General features: G+C 40.0%; 2 protein-coding genes across 4 annotated transcripts in view; both read left to right on the forward strand.

Moving 5' to 3' along the window:
• pacsin3 (protein kinase C and casein kinase substrate in neurons 3) overlaps window positions 1–4,812 on the forward strand; it is a 37,974-nt gene extending 33,162 nt beyond the window's left edge. For 2 of the 3 annotated variants that reach the window (XM_056278342.1, XM_056278341.1), the window contains exons 9-10: window positions 812–981; window positions 4,671–4,812. In XM_056278342.1, coding sequence (XP_056134317.1) covers window positions 812–981; window positions 4,671–4,786 — 286 coding nt within the window. In that variant the 3' untranslated portion in view covers window positions 4,787–4,812. Of the gene's footprint in view, window positions 1–811; window positions 982–2,738; window positions 3,207–4,670 lie in introns of those variants that run through there. The other variant, XM_056278343.1, reaches the window with a different exon arrangement.
• A 5,428-nt stretch (window positions 4,813–10,240) lies between these two features.
• On the forward strand, window positions 10,241–17,820 carry LOC130111432 (hatching enzyme 1.2-like). The gene is made up of 9 exons (XM_056278621.1): window positions 10,241–10,380; window positions 12,513–12,555; window positions 13,845–13,901; window positions 14,248–14,397; window positions 14,726–14,843; window positions 15,307–15,485; window positions 15,949–16,030; window positions 16,151–16,281; window positions 17,307–17,820. The coding sequence occupies exons 1-9, from the start codon at window positions 10,315–10,317 to the stop codon at window positions 17,309–17,311; spliced, it is 831 nt and encodes a 276-aa protein (XP_056134596.1). The 5' UTR covers window positions 10,241–10,314; the 3' UTR covers window positions 17,312–17,820.
• Window positions 17,821–18,245: the final 425 nt, after the last annotated feature.

The raw sequence follows: 18,245 nt of genomic DNA on the forward strand, positions 1-18,245 counted from the left end.
GTATGTCTTTGAGTGTGTGTGTGTGTATATGTGTGTGCATGGGCTTGGTCCCTGTGAGTATCATTTGGCAGTTGTTAGAAGAATACAAGAAAAATATGGTCCCAGAATTCAAAAGCAGCAGCTCCTCCCACAAAGTCATCACTGGCATTTGTGTTATTTATTGTTGTGCTGTTCTGTTGACAAAACTCTCTCTGACATTGATGGCAGTTTAAATATTTGTATTTTCATAACAGTGTACTTAATACTGATATTTAAAATGCAACATTCTCCTGACTCACAAGTAATTTGTGTGTCAAGTGTGTGTCATTTGTTCTCCCCACCTCACGATGTCAACAATTTCCCCAAGTGGGGCGTTAAGGAAGATACATTTTTTCCAGAAGATCTCTCTGCTATCCAGAGCCACCGTGTCCTGTACCATCATAGGCTGTGTATGAAGGATTTCAGTATGACCATACACAAATTAATAGTCATGCTGAAGCGATGCCAAGAGGTGAAAATCAGCTTGAGACACGACTGATTAGAATAAAGATTGAAATAATCCAGAATTGTTTGATGGCACATGGATGAGCAGGTGAATGAAAGCCTCTCTCTGTACGAGGAGAGGTTGAGATGCTTGTGTGTGTGGGCGTTTGTTCACCTAAAACATGGTGAATTTTGTAGGTGATTTTCAGTAACGCTAACCCTGTCCTATATCCATGTCTGTCTGACAATTTGTTTCTCTCTCTCTCTCTCTCTCTCTCTCTCTCTCTCTCTCTCTCTCTCTCTCTCTCTCTCTCTCTCTCTCTCTCTCTCTCTCTCTCTCTCTCTCTAGGGAGAAAGACTATTCATCAGACTGGTCGGACGATGACAGTCCTAAGAAGGCTCTCGCTGTGAACGGTGTGGGCGAGCAGGAGGATGGTGGGGTGAAGGTAGTGGGAGTGCGCGTACGTGCACTCTATGATTACAGCGGCCAGGAGGCTGATGAGCTCAGCTTTAGAGCAGGTATTAACCCTTACTAATGCTTATTAATCACTTACCTGCAGGCATGTGCACACAGAGACCTACACACAGTCATGACACACACATATACAGTCACGTACGCATAGTCACATTTCTTTTTTGCCTCTGCATGGCTGCCAAGTGCTTTTGCTGGTTTATATATAAGGAGAACTCGGGATTCTCCTGGAGGGTCCTCTAAATGTCACTGTATTATCCATACAGCACATATAAGTGTGAAGTGTGACCAGTGATACCTCTGGATGGCTTTTTTTTAGTACTGCTTGGATGAAAAAGCCATTTTTATTCCAGCTTCAATTCAAATGATTATTTCCTTTTTCACAAAGTGAATGTTTCATTTGCAATCATACGATGAAAGCTTTTTTTTTTTTGAGGATGAAAATAGATCTTTCATCTCATTTTGCTCTCTTGATGGAGGTCGTGAGAAACTCTGCTCTGTCAAACACTGACTGGTCTCACTCAGGAACCAAACACAGCGGTATTGCTGTTGGGAATATGCCTTTTTTTTGAGTGTTCATCTTCTGACCTATCAAATATTTGACACTCAAACCTTTTTTTTAAGAACACGAATGCTGTCTTGGTTCCTTTTAATCTGAGAGATTATTTTAAAAGAATAACGTGACTCCAAACTCATGTCAGTTATTAGTACGTCAGGTGTGCATGCGTGCGTGCATGCATGTGTGTGTGTGGTGGACGTGCAATTAATGTAAAAAATATTTTGAGGATTAATAAGACATTTGTTTGGTGGATATTTGGCAAATAAGATAATCAACTTTCTGCGTTAAGTCAAGAGGTTTTTTTCTTTAGGTTTTTAACAGGATGTAAATGGGGTACCATATTACATGCTAACATGTTAGCACACTCAAAAATTATGTTGTGTATCAAATGAAAATATGTATAGATGAAAAAACAGTCATAATGCAGGATAGTAACTTGACCAAAGGACAATAAAAATGGGATATTACTTTCACTGTTACCTACTGCTACTACTACTACTACTTTCGGCTGCTCGCTCAAAATTATTATAAGAACAAAAGAGATCATTTCTCTTGCCAAGTAAGATGAAAGGAGTATTACAGAGATAACATCATCATCTATGCTTGAAACAAAAGCCTTGAGTTTTTTATTATCACAGAGTATAAGATTGACAGTATATGTCAAATACTCTGTCTTTCAAGACTTAATTGGGTAAATGCATCGAAGTTTGAATGTACTTCAATCAATCCCTCTTTGTCTATCAGCCCAATTCTGGTTTCCTTGCCATTTGCATTGTGTTGCTTATTCTTGACAAGTAGACATAATGCAAAATTGTATTTTGGAATTCTAAAAGGCCTGGCGGGCTGTCCAGGGTGTCTCCCTGCCTGCCGCCCAATGACTGCTGGGATTGGCTCCAGCATCCCCACGACCCTGAGAGCAGGGTAAGCGGTTAAGATAATGGGTGGATGGATGGATAGTATATAATTAATGTCCAAATCTATGCACAGAATCGATCACATGTGAGTGTAACAACTAGTATTACAAGTTAAACAAATAAGATACTCTGTATGAATGAAATAATTATTTGCCACATCAAATTACAGTTGTTACAAATGTATCTAAGCTGCTCAGAGCTGGGCCAGATGATCCATGTATGGCATTGGGCGAGTACCGGGGGACACCAAATGATTAAGACAATGACTAGACTTTTAAAATATTTAGAATATATTTTAAAATATTTGTCATATTTTCTGTGCGTCTTTCAGAACCACGGAGGTGTTGAAGGCGAGAGAGACGCTGTTTTATTTCAGTAACTAGTGCAGAGCCTGTTTGGGTGTAATCCCCCCTCCGACCACAGTGTGGGTTGCAATGGCACCATGGCGCTGTTCGTCCAGTCGCCACGAGGAAGACAGACAGACAGACAGACAGACAGATTTCTTCCATTGTAGTTAGATAATAATAGTAGTACACTTTATTGCTGATAGAAAATATGTTCAAAGACAATTTTACTAATCCACCCTCCCGTGCGGAATAAGTATAATGAGTACTTTTCTATTTTACAAAGGTGAGAGGGAAAATAAAGTCCTTTATAAATGTTGTTTCTGCCTTTTCTGACCAGGAAAACGAAAAATGCCGTATGTGGATTTTGAAATGAAAGTTAAATCACTATTCCGGTTTCATTCCTTTAACTTCTGTTTCTGAAAACAATAAAACGACCACTGCAATCACCTCGCCTGGCGCTCTGATCATTCAGCTGTTGAAATGGTTGCTTGCAACAGTCGTTATTGGGCCTTTCTTATTTGATATATAGGTGTGAGGTTTTTTTTAGACATACTCTGTAATGGTTCTGCATGTAGAAAAACCATTACAGGCCATGTATGATGGAATTAATGATATGTAGATATAATTAATTCCATCATACATGGAATTAATGATATCTACATACCATGGCCTGTAATGCTTTTTCTATGATATTATTGATATGCTACATATCATTAATTCCATCATACAGGCCATGTATGATGAAATTAATGATATGTAGCATGATGTGTAAGGGCTACTATGGCATTTGTAGGCCCATGTCTAGCTATGATGTAAGTTTTTTTTGGTTGGTTTTTACATTTTTCTGTAGTGTGTGTGTTGAGCCTGTACTTTGGCTATAAATTCATTTAAATCTATGGTCTTTATACCCATTGTAAATTTCCCTTTTTTACATAATGTAACAGGGTTGCCACGGGTCTGGAAAGTACTTGAAAGTGCTTGGATAAAAAAAAAATTTTCAAAAAAATCAAGAATTTGAAAGTGTTTGGATTTACCGAGCAATAAAGAGGTCCTTAAAAGTGCTTGGGTTAGGCCTATTGGAACCTCTGAGCCTTGTGCACTCCGTCGTCTCAGAATTCACCCGATACCATTTTTATAGATCTGGAGTGTTGGGCCAAGCTTGATACACTTTCTTCCTATCTATCACACTCAATTTGCTGATTGCTGCGCTGTGTCATTGGCTGTTTTGCTCTTTCTAAGGTGTTTGTAGCTCAAATATGCAGCTGGTTGCCTAGATAACCTGCAATGTTTAGTCCCCCCTCCCCCTGGTTCAGGACAGGTGACACACACAGCCCATGGTGGCACAAGCTATCATTAAATATGCCAACCACAACCAGCTATCGGGAGAAAATAATGAATTAATGTGTGTGCTCACTGTTGAAATGATTAATTATACAATATGTTCAGATCTAAATTTAATTATTTGTATATAATGTTCTATGTGGATTGCATGAAGGGATGATTCGTGATGGTTTATAGCTAATTGTACTGGGTTCTGTTGGTTGTTTGACTTTTGAAAAAAATACAACATTGTGCATTGTATTTAGTGTATTTGTGTCTCTGGCAAATGCCGGCTCAGTGACTTATAGTTTGTTATTCTGAAATAATTTGTCATTGAAAAGTGCTTGAAAAGTCCTTGAAATTATTACAAAAGAATGGCAATCCTGGTGTAAAGTGAGAGAAGGTAGGCACTGTAGGGCACCACACTGTGTTAATCCAGGCCTGGCTCAGAGGCGTAAGCTATACAAGACAAGACATTCATCGTAGTTGTACAAGAACTCCTTTTATGCCCCGTAACATTAATTAGGATTGCATATCTATGTACTGTATATAAAAGGTGATGTGACAAATTTACATCTCTCAAACTTTCCATCCAGGGGAGGAGTTGTTGAAGCTGGGAGAGGAAGATGAACAAGGCTGGTGTAAAGGTCAGCTGACCAGTGGCCAGGTGGGGCTCTACCCTGCCAACTACGTCCAGGTCATCACTTCCTGATGACCTGCTTCTCCTGCTGTTCACCCTGATGCAAGGACCAATCACCAGCTATTACTGCTAGCACGTTGTGAAAAACTGGACAGTGATTGGCTGTGACACTTTGCCACTCAGCGTTTTAAAGAGTAGTACTTTGGAGCACAGCCAGCAGAAAGCTGACACATCAGAAAACACGTTTACTTGGCCTCAGGCCAACTAATGTACAAAAGGTTTTGGAAAATAGGTCAGAATAAGAAGACACCTGAAGACACCTCGTCCAGCATTGGCAGAGCTTTATCAAAAAATAGGAAGACCCAATGTGAGACATTGCTAACAGAAACCCAGTGCCTTACTATGGCGATCTGAAACAACTGCGCAGCCCACCCTCCTGTGTTCCTGGGGAGCTCCCTGGTGGACTACTGTTGACATTGCAGATGACTCTGCCTGGATAGTGACCCTGCCCCCCTAATATGAGTGCTGATGGACTGCTGCATTTTGCCCAGTCAGTGTGGCAAGGTCACTTGTCACTGGGATGTTGTTTGTCATGTCTGTTTAAAATTAGTCGAAAATCATTGTCATCGTGCACAAAGCACTTGGTCATCTGGGAGAGTGAAACCCACCTTGTCTTTATATCCCCTGGTCATTTAGTTTGGCAGTGATATGCTTAGAATTTTCTGTGAAATGTGGATTTGTAGGTATGGCGGTGCATTCAGATTCATGTTGTCTTATTCTGTTCACGTGTAAGACTTTTTTTCTGTTATGGCCATATGTTTATTTCAGTTATTTCCTCTTTAAAAACTTATGGTCAAAACCATTATTGCCTGTTTGTCAGAAATGTCCTCCTTTATAAGATTATAATTTTTACATGTTGACATTTATTTTGCTTTTTAAATTATTTCTTTGTTTAAATCATTTAATCTTTTCCTTCCTGACGGGAACTAAAGTGAAGCAAGTGACTCACAACTTAGCTAGCAGGTTTGAGATGTTTAACTGGTAGGGTGAAGATTTGTTTATTAGTTTTGTCTGGCTAAACAGGCTTTCGCTAGGATTCCTTCTTCTAAATTCCCTGCATTCTTAAATTCAACGATCCAAGTTAACCTTTGTTGTTTTGTTTTGCCTAAAGATATAAGATTTTCAGGTTTCAGTGTTTAGTAAAGTTATAATCCGGTGGCTTAGTGAAATGATCGTTACGGAGCGGATAAAAGCGCCATTTTTGTTAGGATGGTTCCTTAGGGTCAGTTATTGGATTTTAGGGTAGGAGCGCCTGGAAAATCTCAATTTAAAATATCAAATTGCAACACTGTCAATGTCAATGAAGTATCTGAAAATCCCCCTAGTATTTTTCAGACAATATGCATCATAAAATCATCAAATCACTTCCAAATGTGATAACGTTGGCCAACTTTTACAGAAATAAAGTCCCCAAACATTAAGTATTATCAACAACACATTTAATGCAATGATGAATACAATGATGAAACTGCTGGCTATCTATGTTTAGTTGCTGGAAGGGATGCTTTGCCAGGTCGATGAATGTTTCTGTGGCAGCATCATAGGCTTGCCAGGCCCGCCAAGCTGACTTTTTACCTTTTCCATTGAAGGCAGATGTAGTGCCACAGCCGAAATACGCATGAAACATAGGCAGAGCTCTGGATTTAGGTTCCCCCAGGCTTTTGCACATGCTGTTGATGTGGTAAAATCTGTACTTTTTGCCCATCCCAAAAGCCACCCAGATGTCAGTCAGGGGTTGAATTACCAGTAAATCATGAAACAAGCCTGCAAGGATGACGATGACATCAGTGTCCACAGTGCGCACAAGGACAGTTTTCGCTCCATGCTCCAGTGTATGTTGTACATGGACCACAATCCTAGTGTCAGCCTCCTCATGATTGCAAGAGTTCATTGTGCTACTGGAACCAAAAGACGACACAGCTTGCCCTGATGTGACATGCAAAGCTTTGGTTTGTGGCCAGCTAAACAGTTCAATCTTGGATGTCAAATAGTCAAACAGCTCCTTCTTATTGCTTGGATCACGGAAAAAATCCATCCAATTTCCGGGCAGCTTTGTCGGGCCTGACACTTTTCTGCGAACACCTTGTCCTCTCTTTTCGCGGGTGGACTCCTTCAAACTGTCTGGGATGTATGTGTCCCATACAACATCCAGCCGCTTGGTATTATGTAGCTGCTTCTGTAAGTAAGGGATGAAAACCTCATCTGCATAGGTATCAAATGTGGTCACTCTCACAGTGGGCAGGCAGTGGACAATGACTGCTCCATCAAGGACTTTGCAGTCATAGGTTGAGGGTGGCTCTGGTTGCCCTGGGTGCTCAAGACATTGCAGCAGGTCAGATTTGGTGCCGGTCGGATGAAGTTTCCCAAAGTCTGAGAGGGAAGGAGGGAAGGACTGTACCTCATGTGTGAAGAATTCATCCAAGTTACTCTCACGGCTTTGCATAGCTATATATAGCTGGCCAAAGAGTGCCATGTTGTTCTGAAGCACTTTGATCTTTTTCCCATGTTTTGCCATTGTCTTGCGTCGAGGTTGCCTGAAGAGTGCCAAGGCATTCCTCTTGATTGGATCATGGATGGAGCGTGTCCGTTCTTCAAGCACCTTCTTGACAAACTCCTGATATTGTCTCTTTCCTGTCTCTTCCAAGATGAGTACTGTATTCACGACGGATTTATCTGTGCAGTTCCGGCTGTCAAGAGTCACAAGATCTTTGAAGTCATCCAAGAAAGGATTTCCCATTCTTTTCATGGTTTCAGATAGACTTTTGACTTGTCTCTGAAAGGTCTTCTGCGTTGCAAGACCCTGCTCGTGGTGCTGGAAGTTCTCTTCATTATCTTCTTTGAGATATCCATCTTCAAATTCCCTTAGCAATCTTGCCAACTCTGGGCCACACAACAACAACAACACAACAACTATTCCAGATTGCACCAGCTAACATTTCTGACAAGCCCTAGCTAGTTGCTAGCTGAAAAACAGACCTCTGTGCTAGCATTAGCTGTTTAATGGAGATAGCTTAGCTAATCATCTTTACTTCCATATGCTCATTTAGCAACATACAGCACATTTTCATTGATTATTATTATGATATTTACCTGAATTTCACTTGTTTGGTTGCAGCTCTGTGTGAGACTGTGTTGCATTGAGACAATGCTGATATGTGATGAGTTAAGGAGGGAAACTCATTTTGACAGTTGAGCTTATTTTGTGTAGCGCCATCTGGTGGTCTGAATGTATAGTGACAGTATTTGTATATTTGAACAACTTGATGCTAAAATCTAAAACAAAAATTAAAGAGATAACAGTCTCCATGATGAACAGGGCATTGTTCTCACTTTTTTTTTTAAAATTTCCGCCTATTGTGTGCAGGGCTATATGGAAGATGTACAGGCACCAGGTGTCTTTGTACTCCATTTTACACATCATTAGGGGGGGTTTAATTATCGGGACAATTAAAAATCAGTTTCAACTTCTTTTGTGTGCAATAAATAACAATTTATCATCAATGTCCTCTTTATTACTCAGAAAAAATATTTTTTTTGAATACAAGAACAACTTTTGTGTTCTGTATGGGTATTTTTAATATTTTTGTGGGGCTCCTACCCTAAAATCCTTAAGTTGGTCCTAGAGAAGCCTCATGCAAAATTTGGTGCTTTTATCCGCTCCGTAACGGAACGCACTAATATGTGCGCTAACCCTCTGGACTATGTCCTGGGTGTGTGTGTGTGTGTGTGTGTGTGTGTGCGCGTGTGCGCGCGCATGTGCGTGCGTGTGTGTGTGTGGGGGGGGGGTGGGTAGCACATGGGCCTTCCCTCAGCCTCCCCTTGACAACATAGACACGAGGTCACTGAACCAGAAGCACAATTGGACTGAACCCACAAAGGCTTCAAAATTAAAACAGAAGTAAAATCTGAAATGACTGTGCTGTTCACATGTTTTATTTCACTTTCACTTTTCTGGAACTTGTACTGTCAGTTTGAGTGACGGGCAAAGGATGGGTTTTTCCACATCCTCCACATTTCAACTGAAATCATTGGTAGATGGTGAGGTCTCCGTAGCCTGGGAACCAGACAAATCTGCCAGCTCATGATGCAAATCTGTTGTACACAGCATTTTTTCACCTGGAATTTAATCTGTATATTTGCTATAAGGCACCAAACTGAACAGCAGAATGGAAGTTACAATCTTTTTTTTCTTTTTTTTTAGTGGAAATGTGACAAGTTTTGCACGTGAACGTAAACAAGCTTGTAAAGAGACAGGTTTGTTTCAAGGATTGCTGTCATTGCTAATTTCACCTAATATATATATTTTTAAATACATTACTAGTAAGGTAATAAAAGCACCTTTGCCTCAGACTCTTTGCTCCAGGATTGATAGAAGCATGTTCACGTGCCACTTGGATTGTAACAAGGAAGACCCAATAAATCTATAAATCGTGGTTTGATATCTTCACCAATGAATGTTTATTGCCTTTGCTTACTAATCAGTTTGTACAACTTGAAGATTAATGATTGCCAATTAAGTTTCAGCATATGCGGAGTTTGTCTTGGTGGGATACTGAACAGAAAAACAGAAGGGGGGGGTTAATGTGTCACATTATTTACTGGAAGTATTGAGAACCACAAATATGTAAGAGTTTTATATAGTGGGACTCTGCTATACTATAGGCCGTAACCCCATATAATGACCATAATAAGACTATGATGTCCTCACATGCCAGTTTAAACCTACTCGACAGGAACAGAAGAGTTTCTCGTCATTAATATGTACTTGAATGACTCGCAGGAGCAAATGTTCTCATTTGTGTCCTACCACATCAGTTGGCATATAATGTGTTTCATAATGCAACTATTGTTTAGTGATCCAAAAATAACAGCTCACATAAAAACATTCCTCAGGTCAATATTCTGGGAGATTGCCTTCGTAGATGTACACATGCTTACTTCCTTGTGTTGCTAGTTGACAGACATTGAATGATGGATGTCAACCAGAAAATGCATTTAATCCCATGAAGTACATTTAACACACACACACACACACATTTGGTTATTAAAAGCTGTCTTTTGACAGGACATGTGCATAAAAGCCACCTTTTAAAGGTTTCTTATCCTCTATAGATGAAGAGATGAAGACACCTGACATAACTCTTTTTCCACCTAGATGCTTCTCATCTAATGCATTCAAAGTTTGCTGTGAACCGAAGATGAGTGATAGGAATTCGATTAGAATTGCACCTTTGTCTGACAGGTCTTTACTGGTTTGTTTTTGTTTTTTGGGGGGAGGGATGTGTGTACATCAATCTGTCTTCACTAGAATAATGTTTCCTTCTGGAAATTCTCTTGTGTGAGCCAACCTTTTCGTGTTTGGTTGATGAACAATCTTGAAAGCTTGAGATAGGCGGGTGTCTCGGACACACCCTGCATTTACTGTGTATAAAATGCAAAGAGCCATAAGAGTGAACACCGAGTGACTACCGATCGTAGTGCTTTGACTTTTGCTGTCGTCTAAGATTTGCAGAAAGCACTGAGCTGAGAGAACATACATCATGACCTCGGCTCTCCTCTTCCTCCTCCTTTCGCTCATGAGCAGCGCTGTCTTCTCCCTTCCTCCGGTAAGAACATCTTTGAATGAATGAATGAATGAATGAATGAATGAATGAATGAATGAATGAATGATGATTTATTTCGAACCTGTAAATAAGCAGGATATACAGATAAGCCATTGCCAATAATCTGAAGTGATCAACAAATCCACACATCAAACTCAGCGAACAAATCTCTGTATGCATCAGATTATTTGTTACATGGTCGAAAAGGAGTAGGAGGAAGTACACACTTATTTTTTCCTACCCCTTCTCATCTACTCTTAAGTTAGTTCAGCTACTATACATTACCAACTCAATTCCCACTGTACTGTAGAGTTCAAATTCAACGCAAGTTGTGCTGCAGAATACAAACTCAACTACTGCAAACAATAAGAAAAAAAATCAATAACACAAAGAAAAAAAGAAAAACATTCTAATGTCATGTACCAAGAATAAACGGATGTAATAAGAAATGTTTAGAGATAAATAAAACAGACAGTTAACTAGTACTGGGTTTTGGTAAGGACCTCGCGATACGATACGTATCACGATACATGGGTCACACTGCAATTGTATCACAATACATTGCGATACAAAACATATGGCGATACATTGCAATACTCTACATAATTTTACTGAAAATGTAAAAATACAGCAGAAAATACAACTTGCTGTGTACCACCTGGGTAGTCGATCACATTATATTTTGATAACAGCAGACAAATTGAGTCAAAAATATTTAATTCAAAATTTCTATTCCAATTTATTAGAATGCTATCTCCGTATTGCATAGTGCACACTGTGTCACTGAACACTGAACTGAACTGTAGATGCCGTCCATCCATCCATTATCAAAACCGCTTACCCTACTCAGGGTCGCGGGGATGCTGGAGCCTATCTCAGCAGTCATTGGGCAGCAGGCGGGGAGACACCCTGGACAGGCCGCCAGTCCATCACAGGGCCATGCCATATCATATGAAAATAAAGTGTGCATATTAAGTGTTCTTGTTGTGTCACAGAAAACACTGAACTCAACTGCAATGTTGATGCCATAACATAAAATAAAGTGCATATTAAGTATTCATCCATCCATTCATCCATTATCCAAGCCACTTATCTGAAGTTGGGTGAACAAAAATCATAAAATTGAACTAGTATGCTGTAAATAAACTGTAAACATTAACAATGATAATGTTAGAGTTGTGTTTACTGAGTTAACACTACTCTTCATCATCCCTATATCTCCTGATAATCAGTCCTTTGTACTTCTTCTTGAACTGCATATTGTTTGTACTTTGGTTGAGTTCTGTGCTCACTGTTTTTACCCCCATCCTGACATGCCCATGCTCTTCAAAGCTGTACAAACACATAATTTCTTGAAGTTTATTTTCCCTCTCAAATTATATTTCCCTTCTCTATCTGAGAAGTTTTTTTCTTGTTGTACTTGGCCAATTACCCTATTTTCCAAGCCATCCCCGTCGCTGCTCCACCCCCTCTGGCAATCCGGGGAGGGCTGCAGACTACCACATGCCTCCTCTGATACATGTGGCGTCGCCAGCTGCTTCTTTTCACCTGACAGTGAGGAGTTTCACCAGGAGGATGTAGTGTGCGTGGGAGGATCATGCTATTCCCCCCAGTTCCCCCTCACCCCTGAACAGGCGCCCTGACCGACCAAAGGAGGCGCTAGTGCAGCGACACAGGACACATACCCACAATCCAGCTTCCCACCCACAGACATGGGCAATTATGTCTGTAGAGATGCCCGACCAAGCCGGAGGTAACACGGGGATTCGAACCAGTGATCCCCGTGTTGGTAGGCAACAGAATAGACTGCCATGCCACCCGGATGCCCCTCTGAGAATATTTTTTGTATATTACTCGGTAGTAGATTGTTTCCTGCTTTGAACATTGTTTGTGCTGTGTCAAATTCTACTAATTCCCTGAACTTCAAGGCACTTGACTTTAAAAATTGCTTGTTAGTGTGTTCACAATATCCTACGTTATTAACTATGCTTATAGCTCTTTTACCACAAAACATCACAGGATCATTGGCTCTTGAACTTTTATGTTCATCTAGCAGGCTATGTTAAACAGTGTGGATGGTGTAGTATTTCATTTTTGGAAATAACTGAATTATGCAAATTTTGCACGTGTTGCAGGGGGCGACCAACAAAATGGGTGGAACCAAAGAGAATCTAATAGGTCAGTTTACATTTATATATAAATATACACTACCGTTCAAAAGTTTGGGATCACCCAAACAATTTTGTGTTTTCCATGAAAAGTCACACTTATTCACCACCATATGTTGTGAAATGAATAGAAAATAGAGTCAAGACATTGACAAGGTTAGAAATAATGATTTGTATTTGAAATAAGATTTTTTTTATATCAAACTTTGCTTTCGTCAAAGAATCCTCCATTTGCAGCAATTACAGCATTGCAGACCTTTGGCATTCTAGCTGTTAATTTGTTGAGGTAATCTGGAGAAATTGCACCCCACGCTTCCAGAAGCAGCTCCCACAAGTTGGATTGGTTGGATGGGCACTTCTTTGAGCAGATTGAGTTTCTGGAGCATCACATTTGTGGGGTCAATTAAACGCTCAAAATGGCCAGAAAAAGAGAACTTTCATCTGAAACTCGACAGTCTATTCTTGTTCTTAGAAATGAAGGCTATTCCATGCGAGAAATTGCTAAGAAATTGAAGATTTCCTACACCGGTGTGCACTACTCCCTTCAGAGGACAGCACAAACAGGCTCTAACCAGAGTAGAAAAAGAAGTGGGAGGCCGCGTTGCACAACTGAGCAAGAAGATAAGTACATTAGAGTCTCTAGTTTGAGAAACAGACGCCTCACAGGTCCCCAACTGGCATCTTCATTAAATAGTACCTGTTAGAGCCTGTTTGTGCTGTCCTCTGAAGGGAGTAGTACACACCGGTGTAGGAAATCTTCAATTTCTTAGCAATTTCTCGCATGGAATAGCCTTCATTTCTAAGAACAAGAATAGACTGTCGAGTTTCAGATGAAAGTTCTCTTTTTCTGGCCATTTTGAGCGTTTAATTGACCCCACAAATGTGATGCTCCAGAAACTCAATCTGCTCAAAGAAGTGCCCATCCAACCAATCCAACTTGTGGGAGCTGCTTCTGGAAGCGTGGGGTGCAATTTCTCCAGATTACCTCAACAAATTAACAGCTAGAATGCCAAAGGTCTGCAATGCTGTAATTGCTGCAAATGGAGGATTCTTTGACGAAAGCAAAGTTTGATGTAAAAAAAAATCTTATTTCAAATACAAATCATTATTTCTAACCTTGTCAAATGTCTTGACTCTATTTTCTATTCATTTCACAACATATGGTGGTGAATAAGTGTGACTTTTCATGGAAAACACGAAATTGTTTGGGTGATCCCAAACTTTTGAACGGTAGTGTATGTATGGAATTTGTTCCAATGCTCTCCTGTAAAATAATATGTTCTATCTCTGCATTTTCAGATGAAAGTGAGGAGTCAAGTGTCTCAGACATGATCGAGGCAGTAAATGCTAACCTGGGTGAGAAAGACCAAGGCAAACTCATCTAGATAAATGGTTAACAGGATAATAATCATGAAAACCATAGTGTAGCTCTTGAGATTTATGAGATTATACTGTTATTATACTAGCATAGGAGTTTTTTCAGTATACGTTTTGGGAAAAAATAAAGATTGAACATAAGCTTGTATTATGAAATAATTTTGTAAAATCGCATTAACTGATAACATTTTATCATAAGCAATTCTATTTCATTGTTTTATCATTGTTGTTCTTTATGTAAACTACTTTGTAAATTTGAAAAGTTTGATACAAATCAATTTTTTCATTATTATCATTATTATTTTCTGTTTTGAATCCTTTTTAGGAAATGTCCGGGGAGGCCCTCGCATCATTTACGGTGACATCGCCATGAGTACCAGCTCACGAAACGCAGTTCCATGCACAGCCAAAGGCTGCAAGTGGCGAAAATATGGCCGTTATGTCTACGTGCCCGTCTTTATCTCTTATTCATACTGTAAGTCACTGTCTGGTAGCCCTGACCTATGCCCTTTAAACTCTTTGCATAAACCCATGACCTTACTACCAAAAAATAATTGTTTTCGTTTTTGACATCATGTGCATTATTTAAATCTCGAGGTGTTATTATATCTGAAAAGAAATGATCATCCAAAATCCTTTCTGGATTAGAATAAAAGAGCACGCCCTCTTGAATTATGTTTGCTAGCATGGTAATTCATAGCGTTGAGGAACAGCCACAAGTTTTGCTAGCTTTTTTTGGAATGATTAAGTGCTATGATAAGCTGGAAGAGCTGTACATATCTCATCTCATTCTCTGTCTGCAGCCAGGGCCGAACGCAACGTCATCATCCGAGCCCTGGTATCCTTCCACAGAACGAGCTGCATTCGCTTTGTGTGGCGGAAAAGACAAAGGGACTACATCTATTTCTACCCAGGCAATGGGTAGGAACACACACCTAGGAGAACAAGATGAAAGGCACTCTATCTCTGTCTGTCTGTATATGACCATTTGCACACTTGTGTCCGTTGTGTATGTGATGTTTAAGTTGAAAAGAAACAAGATGAGGTGTGTATGTGCGCACGTATCGCTATACTTGTTAGGTCTGACCTTTGACAGCCTGCCCTCCTTGTGAGACAAACTTGGTTTGTGAGGCCATTTTGTTGTTCTTCCCTTCTTTAGGGTTAAGACTTGAGTTTAGAGTTAAGGCTAGAAAAAGGATCAGATTAAGGTTAGCCATGTACTTTTAAATGTTAGGGTTAGGGGCTAGGGAATGAAGTAGTCAATTATCTGTGTGTGTGTGTGTGTGTGTGTGTGTGTGTGTGTGGTAAATGTACTTCATGCGTGTGTGTGTGTGTGTGTGTGTGTGTGTGTGTGTGTGTGTGTGTGTGTGTGTGTGTGTCTCAGGTGCTGGTCCCGTCTGGGCCGTCAAGGTAGATGGCAGTTAATCTCTCTTCAGAAGCGGGGATGTGTGAACCATGGAACGGTCCAACATGAGGTGCTCCACGCCCTGGGTTTCCACCACGAGCAGGTCCGCTCAGACAGGGACCGATATGTCACCATCAAAACGGAGAACATCCTGCCAGGTCAGCTCATTTGGAAACATTTCTTTAATATCTTGGATGGATGTGTGGGAGTCGATTTTTATGGTACTTGGATTTCTCTGTCGGGTAGAGAGAGAGGGGGTTTGTTTGGATCTTGTATGTTCGTTCATTTTTTATGAGTTTCAAAAAAGTTCAATCATGAAATTCTTACTCCTTGCTGACCCGGTTGGACTGGTATGTACGCTTTGCCCCTTAACTGTACGGGGGCTCTCTGCTCAGAGATTTGATAGATAATAGTTCACTCTAGATGCAGTCAACACATACAAGCAGTACGTACTGCTCATTACCATTCGCCACCAGAGCTAAAAAATATTGCTACTCTAATTGGGGGAAAAAAATGTATATTTTCCAAGTACATGAGTTGTCCTTACTGAACTGTTATCATGGGATGGTGTTCTGGGATGTCCACTGTGATGTCTGATGACTCCTCTGTTTCTCATTTTAGGAAGAGAGCATAACTTTAGGAAGGTGCAGACAAATAACCTAGCTACACCCTATGACTACAACTCTGTCATGCACTACGGCAGGTTAGTGTGTATGTGTGTGTGTGTGTGTCCACATGCTTTTGATGCTGCTTATATCTAAGTTCTCATGACGAGCTCAAGGTGTTCATTCCATGCGTTGCTGTCTTTTGTGTTATTTTGAAGATACGCATTCTCTAAGGCCCGTGGCAGACTGCCCACCATCGTCCCAAAGCCCAACCCCAATGTCAGCATTGGAGGAGCCCGAGCAATGAGCCGAAATGACATTAACCGTGTCAACAGGCTCTACCAATGCTGTGAGTCTAAAAATAAATATGAAACTAGTCATTTTTTTTCTCATGTGTTCTTTCATGTTCTTCTTCCATCTTATGGATACGATATTATAAGACTGAACGGGACAAAGGTATTGTCTGCAAAGTCTTAAGGAACTTAAGGTCCCGTGTACTTTATTCATAATTATACCTAGTTAGCCCTTAACCTAACCTCGCCTTGATGGCTATGTCTTTGTTTTTGCCTGTGTCCTTTTTGCTGAAACTTTGACTCTGCCTTTTTGTTTGTCTTAAAGGACAAACTGTTTTGTTAGTTACATATAAAGTTGTTATTGTTCTTATTATCAATAGTAGTAGCAGTTGTCGTAATGGCAGTAAAAATCTACTGTATTTTCACAATGTGTGTCTGGTGTGTGGTGTGTGTCTGTGTGAGAGTCTATAAACGGCCAAACTAAAGCACTTGGGGCCTTGATTCTTTTTGGAGGTTATTGGGGATGATCAGGGGCACCTATAAAAAATAGCAGAACATTAAAATTATGCATAATGAATTATGCATAAATATGCAAAATATGCATTTTTCTGAAAATGGCTAAAAAACCACTTTTCTCGGCATTTCAGATGATTCTGAGCATCTTTGATTTTTTTCACCTATATAAAAAAAAATTCTGGGACTTAGAAATGTTTTGGCATTATGCAAAATATGCATTTTTGCAAAAATGCACTTATGATCCTCATTTTTTTTGGAGGTGGTAGGTATTGTTCCAGAGAGGACCAGAAAAATAGCAGAAATTTAAAATAATTATAATAATTATGCAAAATATGCATTTTCTAAAAATGGCTAAAAACCACTTTTCTCAGCGTTTCAGATGATTCTGAGCATTTGGGGGGAGGGAGTTGGAGTGGGGGGGGGGTTAGGGGCAGGGGGAAGGCGGTTAGCTGGCAGGATGAAGAGGAGGGAGATTTAGACGGGTGGATAACCAAACCGCTACATTGTAGCGGGGTTCTTCTAGTAATAATATAATCTCATAATCCTTGTTTTCTTTGTTTATTAGGGTGATGATGAAAGGCAGGTTTTGGCCTCCAGACACGGAGTGGTGTGGATCCTCTTGCTTGGGACGATTCGTCTTTCTGCTCTTTCAATGTACAAACATAGTCAGTATCATACACATGAATTGTTACACTTAGACTGAAACACAAGATTGCACACGGTGCTGCTTTCTCTTTGAGCAGATCAGCTTGTAGTTTTGATGGCTTTATCATCTAAGGCCCTTTGGCAGGACTGATGTTGTATAACATTGATATAACCAGCGGGTATCATTTCTCCATCTCATAATCAAATTAAACCTTTCCCTTGGTGTTAGGGATTACACTAGCAACTTCTCATGGTATTTGTCATTCTGTAATTTGGCCAAATTGCCACCCCAAATGTTTCAACCATGATACAGCCTCCTCATCCTCATTTTCTGTAGTTGCTATTTGGGGTTTTTTTTCCTTTGTATTTTTACATTATCAGTCTTACTTTTGTATTTTTTACATGCTTTTTCCTGCTGAATAAAATATCTTCTAAGCACATACGTGCGTAATCTATGATTTTTATATCTCCACCAATAGGGAGCAGTAGCTTCCCATTATACCAACAGGGATTTTGGGTATAATATTGTTGCACGCACACAACTTTTGCAGTAGTGGAGGGAGTACCCAAATTCCACAGTTGAGTGAAAGTAAAGATACTTCACTAGGAAATAATTTTTAAGGGTGAAAGTCAACTTTAAGAATATACTTGAATTAAAGTCTTAAAGTATCTGATATTAAATGTCGGTAAGTATCAAAAGTAATTTTCTGGGATCAAGCGTACTTAAGTAAAGTACCTACAAGTAAAAGTAAATGCTGCTTATCCATAATAAGAAGCAGGCACATCGTTATCATTATTACAGCTCTGAGCTAATGGGGAAAACCTCCCATCCCTATATCTTTTCAGATGTGAAGCACCT

This window comes from Lampris incognitus, chromosome 4 (genome assembly GCF_029633865.1).
Source record: "Lampris incognitus isolate fLamInc1 chromosome 4, fLamInc1.hap2, whole genome shotgun sequence".
Taxonomy (NCBI): Eukaryota; Metazoa; Chordata; class Actinopteri; order Lampriformes; family Lampridae; genus Lampris; species Lampris incognitus.